General features: G+C 41.7%; 1 protein-coding gene and 1 pseudogene across 2 annotated transcripts; both read left to right on the top strand.

The window, feature by feature from the left end:
• Nucleotides 1-6: 6 nt before the first annotated feature.
• On the top strand, nt 7-3,817 carry zpd (zona pellucida glycoprotein d). 2 transcript variants are annotated; one of them, XM_055934068.1, is made up of 9 exons: nt 7-153; nt 246-315; nt 404-511; nt 591-799; nt 1,022-1,179; nt 2,016-2,258; nt 2,469-2,643; nt 3,197-3,302; nt 3,643-3,817. In XM_055934068.1, the coding sequence occupies exons 1-9, from the start codon at nt 130-132 to the stop codon at nt 3,759-3,761; spliced, it is 1,212 nt and encodes a 403-aa protein (XP_055790043.1). In that variant the 5' UTR covers nt 7-129; the 3' UTR covers nt 3,762-3,817. The 2 variants fall into 2 exon arrangements, with proteins under 2 accessions (XP_055790043.1, XP_055790044.1); XM_055934069.1 differs by having other exon boundaries at nt 11-153; nt 270-315.
• Nucleotides 3,818-4,818: 1,001 nt separating this feature from the next.
• Nucleotides 4,819-11,641, top strand: LOC129861819 (matrix metalloproteinase-15-like; annotated as a pseudogene).
• Nucleotides 11,642-16,754: the final 5,113 nt, after the last annotated feature.

The raw sequence follows: 16,754 nt of genomic DNA, 5'->3' as shown, positions 1-16,754 counted from the left end.
ATCTGTTGAGTATATAAGGCTACGTTTCTTTTCTCTATTCTTCAGACAGGACATGTTACTTTGACCTTCCAGTAATTTGAGTCAGTACAAAAATAAGTATATATATTGGAAACAGATTGCAAATAACCAATGGCGCTCAAATTCAACTTGAAGGTGAGTAGATACTGTTATGCTTGTATTGAAACAGAAGGACATGTTGAGAAACTACAATGTACAAAATGTATTATCTTATAAATGTAATGTAGGTTAATTGCTGTGGAATTTACCAGGTATTTTTGGTCCTCGTGGTCATTTTCTGCTGTGACTGTGTCTTTGGTGAGAAACATGTCTGATTTCTATAGATTGCCAGTATCTACTTGATCATTTTCTGAGTGGCCTCCATTGATGTCATGTTTTCTCTCAGGAATATGCACTGTCACACACTGCACTGACACAACCAAGTGTTTGATATCCCTCGACAAAAGCAACTGCAAATGTGCTGTTGGCCACTATGGAGACCTGTGTGACAAAGGTTTAAACATTTTTGTAGACCAGAATAACTAGAATAGTTCTGTTGGAATTTGTTCTAAAACTGCTCTTATTTATTTTAGTTGCAGCCATCAATGTCATGTGTGGCAAAGACTACATTACTATCATGGTGAATGAGGACTTTTTCCAGTACTACAAAGTACCTATGGAGTCTCTGCACTTGAAGAATGAGTCTTGTCGTGCCCAAAAGGAGGTTATGTCTGATGTCCCATACTACATAGTACGGATATCAAAGGATCAGTACATTTCCTGTGGTGGTAAACCACTGGAGGTAAGTGATTCATCCCACACTTCACATTATCCTTTGATAATCCTGTCTCAGAAAAGGCCTAATCTCAAGGCTCAACACACTGATCTATAGTTGTCACCTGTCATGCACTGATTTGAGGGCAGAAGTTCTTGCCCTTGTTATCGCAGCAAGTCCAAGTGGTGACTTATTTATGAAGCTGGAAGTTTGTTTTTACTGGCATTGTGCTTTCTCTTTTTACAACAGAAGAACATCACTCACATTGCATACGCCCTAACTCTCATGTCGGCCCCTCAAGTTTATGGAAATATAATAAGAGACCCAATGATAAAAATTGAGTACACGTGTATCTACCCATACATCCGCACTGTCAGTTTGCCGTACCCCATCATCCCCTTCTCTAGGTAAGGCCCACTCTCTAAAAATTGACTCTGTCACAACTTAATGTACTTAAAGTTAGTCCTGGTCTATTACTGGAATGACTTAACAAGTAGTCACTTGAGATGCAGTTTGTAACATTGCCTTATTATTTGATACTCAGTGGTTCTCTCCAGGAACAATTCTGTGCTCTAGTTTGAGCCTGTACAATAGTTCCAGGAGTTATTCTTGCTAGTCTGACATTACTAGATGTTCCAGCTGGCAGATGGTTGTTAAGCAAAATTTTATACTCATCTTGGTTATATTTTCTTAATTCCCAACGTGAAAGCCACCTGTCTTGTAACCCTCCATGGCTAGTTGCAAATGGTTGGAATTTAGAAAATGTTTATTTCACTTTTGCCATGTGAAGCAATCTTGATTTCAATTGTCATTGACTGAGACAGGTGGGTGTCCACCCAAGTGCTGCATGTCATGACTGTCTCAGAAATCAAGCTTTGTGTTGAATGACACTTGCTTGTCTGGCTCAATGGGAGAAGATTTGAAATGGGAAAGATAGCGGCGTACACTGTTGCATTACTTAATTGAGGATAATGTATTGACTTTAACTGGGTGTTTTCTAAATTCCAACAAACCACCTGCACCTAGCCATGGACTTTTAGAAGACAGTTGGGGCATTGAGGAATATTCACTTAGTGAGTGGTAGAATATTTTGCTTACCCTCAACACTATCTAGGTAGCAACGGCTATCCGTCAGCTAGTAATGTTGTACTAACCACTGATTTTATAAGCAGGTCTTCTGGTTCAGGTAATGTGGATATGACAAGCATTTCTCTCAAAGTAATCCTGTGCTGTTTTGGTTCAGTGAGACTGTGATGCGGATGGGTGAGTTGGATGCGAAAGTGGAGATGGCCCTCTTCACAGATCACACCTACACAGAGGCGTTCCAAAGCTCACCGCTGATCCACCTCCGGGACAGGGTATATGTGGAGATCAAGGTCATGGAGCTGGAGGACGTTTTCCATCTGAGGGTGAATGAATGCTGGGCCACACAGTCCCCCAAACCCAACCAGACAGACGGCTCTGTTCACACCCTGCTGCGCAATGGGTGAGCAAACAATTAACATTTATCCCTGGCAACATGTATGCCTACTTTTGCTTTTGAAACATGGCATGAACAATTCATTTAGCAAGCTGTGTAGTTCAGCTGGTCTGAGGTCAATTTGGCACATCAGACTAATAATTGTGGCAGATCAGTGTTAAATTCAATGATGAAGGTCTTGGATTTTTTTCAACCCAAGACACTTCCCCCTCACAGGTGTGTGAATGACAAAACTGTCACCTTTCTCAATACGACAATGGGCGCGAATGGAGAGGCCTCAACCATCCGGTACAGCTTTGACATGTTCCGCTTTGTTGTGGAGCCTCATGACCTGTACCTGCACTGCACCGTGCGCTTGTGCTCCCTGGACGATGACGAACCCTGCATTCCTGTAAGTTCACTGGCCTTTGGTGCAGCCGTCTAAGGCACTGCATCGCGGTGCTAGCTGTGTCACTACAGATCCTGGTTCGATTCCAGGCTTTGTCGCCGCGAACGGGAGACCCATGAGGCGACACACAATTGGCCCAGTGTCGTCCGGGTTAGGGGAGGGTTTGGTCGGCCGGGTTGTCCTTGTCCCATCGCGCTCTAGCGACTCCTGTAGCAGGACAGGTGCAATGCACACTGACACAGTCGCATGGTGTTTCCTCCGACACGTTGGTGCGGCTGGCTTCCGGGTTAAGTAAGCATTGTCAAGAAGCAGTGCGGCTCGGCGGGGTTGTGTTTTGGAGGACGCACGGCTTTCGCCCTTCGCCTCTCCCCAGTCCGTACGGGAGTTGCAGCAATGGGACAAGACTGTAACTACCACTTGGATACAACAAAATTTGGAAGATAAAAGGGGTTAAAATGCTCAAATATGATTTCTATTCATGAAGAAAATGCATTTTCAGAAGATGGCATACCAGATTGTCGTTTATTAATGATACATCTCTGCTTTAATGCTACAGGAGTGCAAATCTATAACCAAGAGGGCAGCAGTGCGTGGAGACCCAACTCAAGGTCTACTGTCATATGGACCAATCAGGATTGACATACCAGACCGACCCCAATCTAGTAAGGATTTGTGTTTTATCTTTGCTTTTTTTATTTTGTTATCTACGTAAGATTAAAATGAGATTTGTTGCCGGGCTCAAATGTTGCTTTTGCTCGCTCTACTTGCATACAATTATCTTTTATTGATTGTGACATAGACCAGAGGGCTGTACTACAAAAGCTCAACTTGGGTATGTTTTTTGTTGAGTCATTTGCTTTAAGTTTTCAAAATAAATGTTAAGACTTTAGGCACGTTAGCTGGCTAAATCATCGACCCTGCTTTGTAGTATACCCCTCTGGGCTCATGTTGCAGCTAGGGGCAGGGGGGGTGGGTTTTTCAACAGTCTTGACTTTGTTCCAGATCTGCTGCTTATGATGGTTCCTATGGCTGGCATCTGGGTCCTGGGCCTCTTCCTCCTCGCCCTAATCACCATCGCCAAGGCAGGAAACCGACGACTGTCACAGCTAGCAAACTGCTGAAATCCAACATAAAATTAAAAAAAAATCATTTCTATGACAAATAAATAAGTCCCACTGCAGAAATGTTGTGCCTTTGACATTTTATAAACATGTCTTTACCACAGAGCTCTGAGCATTCAGCCCTGTAGTTCAATAATGTGGCTGTGGTTTACAAACAAGTTCAAAAATGAGTTACTGGTTTAAATCATGACTGGGTCTCAATCAAACTTCAACTCCTATTATAGTGTCAATCGATTTGATCAAATAGTAGTGTAGTGATTCTTATCAGCAGATGGCAATAGGAGCTTTCTGAGTGGTCAGTCTATAATTCATCCAAAGGGGGAGTTGATTTTCTAGAGAAATTGCCTTGTCTAATAGACTTCCCACAGTATGTAGGCTACATTGATTTTCCTCCTGTTCTCTCTAGCCAAAAGTCACTGCTGTTTGGATTCTCTCAAGGCAGTGAGTTTATTGGACTATCAATGTAATCCAGGACAGCCTGCAAGAGGCATACGGTGGTTTAACTAAAATCTAAAAGACCTTCTGGATTCTTGGAAGTAACTTGAAGACAATTGTATTTTTGAGTATCCTCCACATTTACGTTTTGAGTGTAGTATGGATACATCTTACCACCAAAAACAGAACATGAAGCTTGTTGACACATTTTCTCTACTCTTCCCTCATTGTGCAGGAAAGCTATTGAAGGGGGAATTAGGTAAAACAATAATATGCCAGAAATGCTGTTTTTACCTTTAGCTCATGTGGGACATAAATGGAAAACTGTCTTGGGCCTTAAATAATCAATGATCACATTAGGGGATAATATCTACCAGTTCTAACCCGAGCTGTTTCGCAAACGATCTGATTTCAGCACGCCACGACCCAATGCCCAGTGGTTGAACTGCGGAGAGAACTTGAACTCAACCAAGGCGTTTGACTATGTAGTTACATAGCAGTTCTCATCACTTGATGGCAATTTACAATCACATCTGACTGACAGTCCATTGCATGGGCGAACGAGGGCGCATAAAGATGGCATCTCTCTGGAGAAGCGCTTCTCCGGGGCTGTGGAAACAAAATGGCCTCAATCGTCTTGCTCTTGTGCAACAGGCTTGTTGCCAATGCGGACAAAGTCCCTTTCAACGCAGAGGTACAGTATGTTGTATACGTGTGTCCTTTAATGTCAAAATATGGACTTTTTTATGGTGCGTAAATATGTGGATTTGTAGAGCCCTACCTATACCCCAGACCAACCAGAACCGATACCCGACCCAGACCACACCGTCCCCTGGCCTGATCCAGTGCCGGTGACCCCCTACATCAGGAGGGATGAGCCTCGTCGCCCCCCAAAGCAGCCAGACCACACTGCCCCCAACATCTGTGACGGGGACTTTGATACGGTCACCATGCTGTGAGGGGAGATGTTCGTCTTCAAGGTGAGAAGCAGGGCTATTCTAAGAACACACTGTTTTGTATAGTTGTATTACTTCATACTCCATTCTAATCTCCTAAAAGTGGATGACGTTGGTGATTATGTTCTGATGGTATCTTCTGTCTTTGCCAGGGTCGCTGGTTCTGGAGAGTTAGAAGGAACCGTGTCCTGGACAACTACCCAATGCCCATCTCGGTCTTCTGGGTTGGACTATCTGATGATATAGACTCTGGTTATGAACGGCATGATGGAAAATTTGTCTTTTTCAAAGGTCTGTATTTAATTTTTTTCTCATATTACGTTTATTTTATGTGTAATAGTTTAAATCTAATGGGTGCTGTCATGTCTTTGCTGTGCCGGATTAAGTGATATGACATGCTATTTTATAAAATAATTTATCTGAAATTAATATTACCTGATTAAACTAATCATGTAAATGTAATTAACTAGAAAGTCGGGGCACCACGGAAGAATGTTTATAGAGCCGTTGTCTTCCGAATAAACTCTTAAAGACCTGGTAATCTTATATCAATAGCAGTCAATTATTAATCGTCACCTTATTCAGTCTCATCTGAATGTCGTAAAATTCTTGGTTATCTTCACCAACACTGGCTAACAAGTTGAATCAGCAAATCAAATTTTGGTTTATTATTTATTTACTAAATAACTAAATAATCACACAGAATTACATATACACAGGCTGGATCATACATTGATTACTAATTATGTAATACAAGAAAACGTCCCTAGCGGACAGAGCCGATATTACGGCTGGTTACACAAAGAAAGGGGGTTGGGTTTGAATGAAAGCGCGGGAAGACTGGGGAACAAAAGGATTGGGTCTCTATCGGACCTTATGAAGCTATGCTATCGTAAATACATAGTCTTATGCGTTCTAAATAACCGCCCATTTGGAAAAGGAAAAAGCAAGAAATATTTACTCTGAGCTCCGCTTCGATAGATTGGTCGTAGATGGAAGGCTCGGTTGCCCAGCAGAGATCTCTCTTGTCCTTTGAAGAATATGTCTTGTGGTAGAACGGATACGTTGTAGTACCCTGTCTTTCTGAAGAGTCCTTTCCTAGCCCACGTTTAAAGCTGCTGCTGCTAACTCGACGTCTAGGATGTATCACTTCTTTAGTGAATAAGAGTTCAAAGTTCATACCAAGTTGCCATACTATAAGCTCATGCTATATTCTGGCTGGTATAGTCAAAATTCATCCTTCCAGCGGGTCGATCGTCACCTCACCGTTGAAATTAGCCCTTTTAAACGTATGGACAGCAGTCGTCACGTCATCGGCAACACAATGTTAATTTCGTTAGGTTGTAGTCATTCAACCATTCGCAACCAGAGCTCGCGCTGAGTTTGGCTTAGTTCTGCAGTTGATATTAGCTCTTTTAAACTTATGGACAGCAGTCCTCACATCATCGGGAACACAGTGTTCATTTTCGTCAATGGGCTTTTGTCGTGGTGGAGAGAAGGGTGTGTTTCATAGTTCACAACCAATGTCTGTTCACTTCGGCGGGGCCACTGAGTGAGCATAGTTCACTTATGAAAACAATTCTCTCATTTAGAAGCTAAAATTACATTTAATCTTTTCAAAAAATAGTTTCAATTTTAAACATTTAAATTGCACAACAATTCCATGTGAATCTGATAACTAGAATGTGTAGACTTTCCAAGATACAGTTTGTCATCCTATCATCAGTAATAATGTCTCAGACGACAACTGATCTGATATCATATTCTTTATTTAAACAGACTACTGACCCATTGATGTAACTATTGGCTCTTCATGTGAGAACACAAAGAAAAGTCAAAAGAATCAGAACACATAAATGGTGTAGCCTGTACCCCTGCTCTACTTTATGCCCTCCAAGTGTTATTCTCTGCTCAAAGTTAAACCTGAGTAGTCAGCATCTGGAGTAGTGGCTGATGCAATCCATCCACGCCAGGGCTAGCAGGCCTACCAGCTGTTTTCTACTGCTGCTAGCTGTGCCCCATGAGCCTCATTTCTCCTCCACCCCAAATATTGACGTCCACATTGGGTTTATATAGAGACATAATTTGGCCAGAAGAGTTGTTTTTAACAGTGGATACAGACGTGTTAAAGGGACAGAGCTGTTTTGATTATTTAAAACTCTCAACCAGTTATACAGTAGGTGAAAAATCAGCCATTAAAGTTTGGGGTGAGAGTACCTGATAAAGAGGGGATTGACTCTAGTTTTAAAGATGAGGGATGCAGTGGAGAAGGACGGTATCTTGGTCATTGTGTTATGGAGTGTATGTATTGCCCTGTTGGTGAGGTTTATGACCCCCATAAATACCTTTCTCCCCTTTCTCTCTCTACTCTACAGATTGGACTCTTAGAAAGCCCTTTGTTAACATAGAGAGTCTGGTAACATCAAAAGGTGGGGAACGGAACCATATTTCGGTAATCCAACCAGTTGAAAATATCCGTTGGTACTTCTTATGGCTGCAATCCCGTTAACGGTATATAACAACAGCCAGTAAAAGTGCAGGGCGCCAAATTCAAAACACCAGAAAACTCATAATTAAAATTCCTCAGACATACAGGTGTCTTATACCTTTTTAAAGGTGATCTTGTTGTTAATCCCTCAAGTGTCCGATTTGAAATATGCTTTTCAGCGAAAGCATCACAAACGATTGTTAGGTCACCACCAAGCCACAGAATAAGCACAGCCATTTTTCCAGCCAAAGATAGCAGTGACAAAAAGCACAAATAGAGATACAATTAATCACTAACCTTTGATGATTTTCATCAGATGACACTCATAGGACTTCATGTTACAAAATACATGTATGTTTTTGATAAAATTCTTATTTATAACAACAAATCTGAGTTTACATTGGCGTGTTTCATTCACTAGTTCCAAAAACATCAAGTGATTTTGCATAGCCACATCGTTTCAACAGAAATACTCATCATAAATGTAGATGATAATACAAGTGATACACATGGAATTATAGATATACCTCTCCTTAATGCAACCGCTGTGTCAGATTTCAAAAAAACTTTACGGAAAAGTAAACCATGCAATTGTTACAGTATAACTTTAAACCGTAGGTTTCAGAGCAAGTGACGTAACTGATTGAAACGCTAGTAGCGTGTACCCGTTAACTAGCTAGCCATTTCACATCCGTTACACAATTATCTGAGACGGCGCTCAGAACAACAGTCAAATTAGCCGCCATGTTGGAGTCAACAGAAATTACATGATAAATATTCCCTTACCTTTGATGATCAGAAGGCACTCCCAGGAATCTCAGGTCCACAATAAATGCTTGATTTGTTCGATAATGTCCGTTATTTATGTCCAATTAGCTACTTTGGTTAGCGCATTTGGTAAACAATTCCAAAGTCACGAAGCGCGTACACTAAAACGTGACAATGTCTAAAAGTTCTGTAACAGTCAGTAGAAACATGTCAAATGATGTATTGAATCAATCTTTAGAATGTTGTTAACATAAATCTTGAATAACATTCCAACCGGAGAATTACATTGACTTCAGATGAGCGATGGAACGGAGCTCACATGTGAACGCGCATGGTCAAAGAATGGTCACCTCATGGCAGTGGTGACTAATTCTTTTCTCATTCGGCCCCCCTTCACAGTAGAGTCATCAGACAAAGTTCTACAGACGGTTGACATCTAGTGGAAGCCGTAGGAAGTGCAAACAAATTCATAGCTCGCTGTAATTTCAATGGGATCTTGGTTGAAAATCCACCAGCCTCAGAATTTCCACTTCCTGTTTGGATTTTTTTCTCAGGTTTTTGCCTGCCATATGAGTTTTGTTATACTTACAGACATAATTCAAACCGGTTTAGAAACTTCAGAGTGTTTTATATCCAATACTAATATACATATATTAGCAACTATGACTGAGGAGCAGGCCGTTTACTCTGGGCACCTTTCATCCAAGCTACTCAATACTGCCCCTGCAGCCATAAGAAGTTAAAGCAGTTACAATGTTGTTTGCAGTGGTTTTACAAGTGGATTTCTTTTTGGCTATGTTAGTGGAAACTTTTTTGTTGAATGTGAGAGGGATAAATCAAACCAGATACACGGGTATACAATCTTGCAAATCTTTCCTCACATCTTCCCCTTCCTGATGGTCCTCTATTGTTCCTCTTTCCCTCTCTTTTGCCCTTTACCCTGTCCTCTGTCCTCCCTCTGTGTAGGGGAGAGGTACTGGGTATTCAGGGAGGCTGACATGGTGCCTGGTTACCCCCAGCCCCTGGTAGAGTACGGTCAGGGCATCCACACAGACAGGATCGATACAGCCATCTGGTGGGAGCCCACCGGCTACACATACTTCTTCAGAGGAGACAGGTGACCACATGCCCCCAAAGGCCTTTATTTTACTTTTAGAGTTGTGTATTGTTAGATATTACTGCACTGTTGGAACTAGGAACACAAGCATTTCGCTACACCCACAATTACATCTGCTAAATATGCGTATGTGACCAATACCATTTTATTTCATTTTATTTACCCAACCATAACTGATCTCAACTGACTGACTGATGAGCTATCTTTTTAAATCTTAAACGTTATTGATAAATGTCATTAATCTAGTCAAGGGAAAACAGATTTAGCCCTGAGTGTTGAAAGACCGAGAACTGAAGAAAAAGGTTTCTTGTGAGTCATCAGTCCTTTGTACCACACGGTTTCACGATCCGTCTTGTCACCGTCCTCTCCTGCAGATACTGGCTTTTTGATGAAGAGTACCGCACCGGTGACAGAGACTACCCGAAACCTGTCTCCAGGTGGGGCAAGGTCCCATCCTCTCCTAAAGGAGCCTTCCTCAGCGATGATGGCGGTGAGTTGTTATCGGGGATAATGGCTGTAAAAAATGGAGGGAGGCTATAGATACTGAGCTGAGAGGGGAAAGGGTTTGGACACATGGAATGCCTGGCAAAGGTTGTCTAACGCAGACATAACAAAATTCCTCCTCTCCCACCAAAGTCCCACCCCAGCTAATGCTTTTCAAAGCTGTTTCCTATAGTGAAAAAACAACTATGATGGTCAAATGTCTTCCAGATAAGTATTTTTCCATTTTCATCAAAACAGATAGGTACTTGTGAATGAGAATTAAAAATAGTCTCTAGTCCAAGTGGAGGCTTCTCCTTCACAGTACTGTAACTATTACAAATGGTGAACAGGACTAGCACAGCTCTGCAATGACAGTATCCTGTGAAGTGTGATGAACTTGTCAAGAGTTGGAGTAGAAGATGCATACCCAAAGAAGGTTAACAGACTAATGACTGCAGACAAATGACTCAACTTGAAAAAACGAACAAATAGCATTTCCACAGTAAATTCCCTCAGTGCTTTTCAACATTTGCATCAACAATATTTGTCTTCCCTACCCAGCTTACACATACTTCTACAAGGGCTCAAAGTACTGGAGGTTTGATAACCAGAAGATGAAGGATGACCCAGACTACCCCAGATCCATCCTTAAAGACTTTATGGGCTGCGATGGAGCCCTGGGCATGGACCCAGATACAGATGACAGTTACAGGCCGCAAGTGGCCAACAGTGGACCATCCAAAACCACAACCACCAGTTGGCTCAGACCCGAATGAGGTGGACAGAGAGACCAATAAGGATTACACCAACGATGTGGATTATGAACCTGATGCGAAGGACAAAGGGGTGGATGTGGTGGTGAGGATGGCTGAGAACAAGGTTATGACCCTGATCATAGTGACCGTGCCCCTAGTCCTGGTGCTGTTCATCCTACTATTGATCTATGCTATTATCAACACCCTGCAGAAGAAAGAGGCGCCCAGACTTTTGGTCCACTGCAAACGATCCCTGCAGGAGTGGGTTTGATCTGCTCCAGAAATGGATTCACACACATGCAAACACATACACACACACACCATACATAGGCACATTCCGTTTTACCACATATATATACACACAAACATTACATAAAAATACAAGCACACAGTTTCCCTATCTTTCCTCCATGGTGCTTTACCCGATCTTGATTTAAGCCTGTTTATAACAGATAATATGCACTTAACGTCCTGTGTTTAGATTTGTTTTGTTAGTTGCGGTTGTAGTTTTAAGCGTGTTCAGCTAAAGATTTCCGTGAATGTCCTTATAAAACAGAGTGGTGGTGCGTGAATGTCTAACAGTTGTGTGTGCTGTAAACACAAGACCACCATCCCCCACTGTCTTTCCTCTAGTCTACCCCCTCGACCACAACAGCCCAGACTTTATCCACAAAGGGGACAATTTAGATAGACTCCCTCAGGTGAGATTAAATGCAGGGGTTATTATTATATACATCGTGCACATATTTAGGAAGGCTTAAAGCCTGCTAGAACAGTGCTGGGTCTGTGTTAAATTTCACAGATGTTGCTGATTTAGTTGTTTTGGGTGCAGAGCCAGGGAGGGGTTAGGAGGCCTGCCAGCATTTCCTTTGCCCGAGTTAGAGTTCTCTTCTCTTAGGGGTGAGGCAAGGGGAGACAAGGAGGTGGGACGAAGGGGAGGGAGGGAGGTGGCACGAAGGGAAGGGTCGGAGCTCCATTGGCATTGTGCTTCATGAACTAGATTAACGAGCCCCACTCGCTATTTTTTCATACTTTTTTCCAAAGCGGTTTGGCTGGAGATATCTTCCTGTGGGACTCCCCCTCTCCCATGCTGCCATGTTTCACTGTAGACATACTCCATCTGCAGTCTCTCTTTATCTGGGAGTCTGCTCTCCACTGTCTGCCTAGTAGAGGCTTTTATGCTAATCTGTGATGATATGTCACATGGGTTTGTGATGAGAACAGTTGGTATTCATTTTGAACTTAATCATAAGTCATGTCCCATAAATCGTCTTGTTGTTTAAAGAAATGGAAATGCCCCTCTTTGCACCCTCTCCCTTTGTTACCAACTCTTTGTGTGCCAACTTCTCTTATTCAAAGGCCAAATACTTTTTATACAACACCCAGAGTGCAATTGTTGTATTGTGCAATTGACAGATGAAAACCAATAGTTAAAGGTTTTTCCTCAGCAAAGCCACTATGCACATGTAAACAACAATGGTCGTATATACTTCAGGTTTGTGGTCAATTTTGTATCACCCGTGTTCTGTCATTTATTGTTTGTGTTTTCTATTGGTTAGTTGTTGGAGAGGAAGGAATACTTAAAATTGTAGTTGTACAAAAATGGTTTTATTCCACTTTCTTTATTTGTACATTTGTATTGTGCTCTCTGTCCATTAGCAGAGTTAAATGATCCATGCAGGACATGCTCTGTAAAGCCTTTACACAAATGTATCAATAAAACATGAATTAAGGCAAACCAATATTGGGTGAAAATGCTATTAGGAGTAGGCAGACTATAATGCATTATATTTATTTATATACAGTTGAAGTCGGAAGTTTACATTCACTTAGTTTGGAGTCATTAAAACTAGTTTTTCAACCACTCCACAAATTTCTTGTTAAAGTTTTGGTTAGAAGGGCCTCCCGGGTGGCGCAGTGGTCTAGGGCACTGCATCGCAGTGCTAACTGCGCCACCAGAGTCTCTGGGTTCGCCCCCAGGCTCTGTCGCAGCCGGCCGCGACCGGGAGGTCCGTGGGGCGACGCACAATTGGGCTAGCGTCGTCCGGGTTAGGGAGGGTTTGGCCGGTAGGGATTTCCTTGTCTCATCGCGCTCCAGCGACTCCTGTGGCGGGCTGGGCGCAGTGCGCGCTAACCAAGGGGGCCAGGTGCACAGTGTTTCCTCCGACACATTGGTGCGGCTGGCTTCCGGGTTGGAGGCGCGCTGTGTTAAAGAAGCAGTGCAGCTTGGTTGGGTTGTGCCTCGGAGGACGCATGGCTTTCGACCTTCGTCTCTCCCGAGCCCGTACGGGAGTTGTAGCGATGAGACAAGATAGTAATTACTAGCGATTGGATACCACGAAAAATTGGGGAGAAAAGGGGATAAAATTTATTTAAAAAAAATAAAAATAAAAGTTTTGGTTAGGGCATCTACTTTGTGCATGTCGGTTAGGCCATCTACTTTGTGCATGACAAGTAATTTTTCCAACAATTGTTTACAGACTGATTATTTCCCTTATAATTCACAGAATCACAATTCCAGTGGGTCAGAAGTTTACATACACTATGTTGACTGTGCCTTTAAACAGCTTGTAAAATTCCAGAAAATAATGTCATGGCTTTAGAATCTTCTGATAGGCTAATTGACATAATTTCAGTCAATTGGAGGTGTACCTGTGGATGTATTTCAAGGCCTACCTTCAAACTCAGTGCCTCTTTGCTTGACATAATGGGAAACTCAAACGAAATCAGCCAAGACCTCAGAAAAACAATTCTAGACCTCCACAAATCTGGTTAATACTTGGGAGCAATTTCCAAACGCCTGAAGGTACCACGTTCATTTGTACAAACAATAGTACGCAAGTATAAACACCATGGGACCACGCAGCCGTCATACCGCTCAGGAAGGAGATGTGTTCTGTCTCCTACAGATGAACGTACTTTGGTGCGAAAAGTGCAAATCAATCCCAGAACAACAGCGAAGGACCTTGTGAAGATGCTGGAGGAAACCTGTACAAAAGAATCTATATCCACAGTAAAACAAGTCCTATATCGACATAACCTGAAAGGCCGCTCAGCAAGTTCATTGGTAATGAACACAATAGGAGACAGAGAGCTTATTTCAAGCGCAAGGCGCAGCAGGTGTTTATTTGTAAAGGACCACAGGAGGAGGCAGGTAGCTGGGTCCAGGGGAAGGCAAAATGTCATAGACAGGGGATCCAAAAAGGCAACAGTACAGGCAGGGAAAAGGCTCGTCACGTCTTCCGGGAGATCAGGCAATAGTTTGATAACAGGGAATCTGATACGCTAAGGTAGAGGCAGGGACTATTCAAAAAGCATTTTTAGTTTTTGTCTGCCTCACTATCATACACGGGAGGATTAAATTACAGGAAAACTAGCGCTCCAAATAGAAGTGTGTCACAAAACAAACAATACCTCACAATGATGGGGTGCAAAGAACTGAACTAAATAGTGTGTGATAATGATATACAGGTGTGTGAACAGGTAATCAGAATTCAGGTGATCGGGATCTGGAGTGTGAGCTGCGTTCAGGGGATCTACATGTTTGAGAGTGTGAGTTGGAAGCAGACGTTACAGATTCTAGTATTACCAGTCAGTATTATTTTTCTCTGAATTATTTCTCTATGCTACTGTGACATACTATAGATACCTCTGACATCAAATTACTTTAAACACAGTCTGATTTTAAAATTAAATAGCCTAATATGGTCTGAAACGTGTGAAAGAGTACCTCATTCAAGTCTTAAAGACATCCTCTGGAACTTTGTTGACTAGTAAGTATTTTTTTTACCTCCCGCTTTGGGCTGGTAATGTCAATGTGTAATTCATACATCCCTACTCTATGAGCAGAATTACTGTCTTACCTCAATTAGCCACGAAATCTCTAGTTTGAAAGCAGCTGTTTACTGGAATCTGTGCAGTGCAATTTTCCTTATATTTTCCCCCAAGTGTGCCAGCCCCCTAGCAATTTGAGTTCCAGTTAGGGCTGTGGTAGTCGTGAAATGTTGTCAGCTGGTGATTGTCATTCAAACAACTGCTTGTCTCACGGTAATTGACCTTCATTTACATAAACACTTTTAGCATCTCCAGCTTCCTTGCATAGCCTACAAGCCACTGATGCTGACATTTGGAACACCTACGTTTTAAAAAGTCTAATAAATCAATTTAATATAGCATACACCATCACAATAAATCAATAATTTATTTTATGCAGGTCTAAAGAGACATGATATGAAGAAAATGGAGCCTATTTCAGAAGAACAGAATAGCATATTCCGAGTTGTCCTTAGGTTAGGCAGTGGGCTACACTAGTTAACGTAGAAGGCAAGATTTGCTTATAATTCCTGTGGTTATATTTTTATAGTAAGAACAATACAATTGAACATGGCTGAATAAAATAGAGTAAATTTTTTACAAAAATATTTTACAGAATAAAATACAGAATAGCTGCACATGCGGCTATTCTGTAACAAGCATTTTGCTACACCCACAATAACATCTGCTAAACACGTGTGACCAATTAAAATTTGATTTGAATCACATTTGATTTGATTTGTTGAGCGGTTAACAATGAAACAGGTCCTCATGTGCTTAATTGGAACATATTTATGCAACTTTAGTTGTGATACAAACTGTAGGCTGGCTATATGTTTTGATTTCTAATAGGCCTACATTCTAAGGCTGCATGATGCGACCAATGATGATTTGAAAAAAGTTGCATGAATGGGTAGCGCTCTGCTCTTTCATGTGTTGACTGCACACACTTCATCAGTCTCTCATTGACAATTCGACAAGCACTTGATATAATGCTCACGCATCATTCTCAATTTAATCTGGTCTTCACAAATAGCCTACTAATATATGTGTGGAATTATTTTTTTATTTAGAATGGCCCCAAAAAAAACTTAATCCATAGCCTGCACTGGAATAGCGAATGGAGTTTATGTGCAGTTACTTTTTTAATATGCCAGATATGCTGCACCGTTTGTGAAGCGGATTAATGTGCTTAATTTTTAACAATTGAGCAATAAATTTAGCGGCACGAGAACGCTGGTATCCGCTTTTATTATATATTGGCCAGTCAAAACTCTGCTTTCACACGCAATTGCTCAATGACTGGGCTTATAAATTTGCCAACGTTATTGTCACGATCGTTATAATGAGTGGACCAAAGTGCAGCGTGATCTGGGTTCCACATCTTTTTATTTCTAAGTGAAACTCACAGCAAAACCAAAAAACAATAAATCTCAAAATGAAACGTGAAGCTAACAATAGTGCTAACATGCAACTATCCATAGTCAAGATCCCACAAAGCACAATGGGGAAATGGCTGCCTAAATATGATCCCCAATCAGAGACAACGATAAACAGCTGCCTCTGATTGGGAACCATATCAGGCCAACTTAGAGAAGTTAAACACCGAAATAACCCACCCTAGTCATTGTCATGCCCCAACCACCATCGAGAATAAAAAGCTCTCTATGGTCAGGGCGTGACAGTTATAGAATTACTGCTGTCTGTTCAGAAATAAATTAAACAATTCTGAATATCCTACTACACCATGAGAAGGCCTATAATTTAGCCACAGAGGATCAATAGCTTCTTTTAAAAAGTTGCCTACCTGTGGATTGTGTGTAGCCCAATAACAAACCATAACCTACAGTCGGGAACGCACAGACAAATCAGGCCTTTCGCAATATTTAAAATACAATCGCGGGAAAACACAGGTTTAAAGCAAATGGCTCCTGATGAAAAGAGAAGAGTCTAATACATATATTTGATTAACTTCCAAATATAATTTGGCCTCAAAAAGAGGCTTTTGGCACAAGCGCATCGGTCATCACCGGCGAGTGAGCTGTGCATCATTGGGTGAGTCAGTGACACTGGAAACATTTTTAGGACTATAATTTGCTCATGTTGTACAATATGTGCATCTCCACACACCTAGGTCTAGGTTATTGTTGGATTCAAGACAAGGTCGTTTTTATTGAT

This window comes from Salvelinus fontinalis, chromosome 9, assembly GCF_029448725.1.
Source record: "Salvelinus fontinalis isolate EN_2023a chromosome 9, ASM2944872v1, whole genome shotgun sequence".
NCBI lineage: Eukaryota > Metazoa > Chordata > Actinopteri > Salmoniformes > Salmonidae > Salvelinus > Salvelinus fontinalis.
Note: the sequence above shows the minus strand (reverse complement) of the source record. Positions and strands in the feature narration are given on the sequence as shown.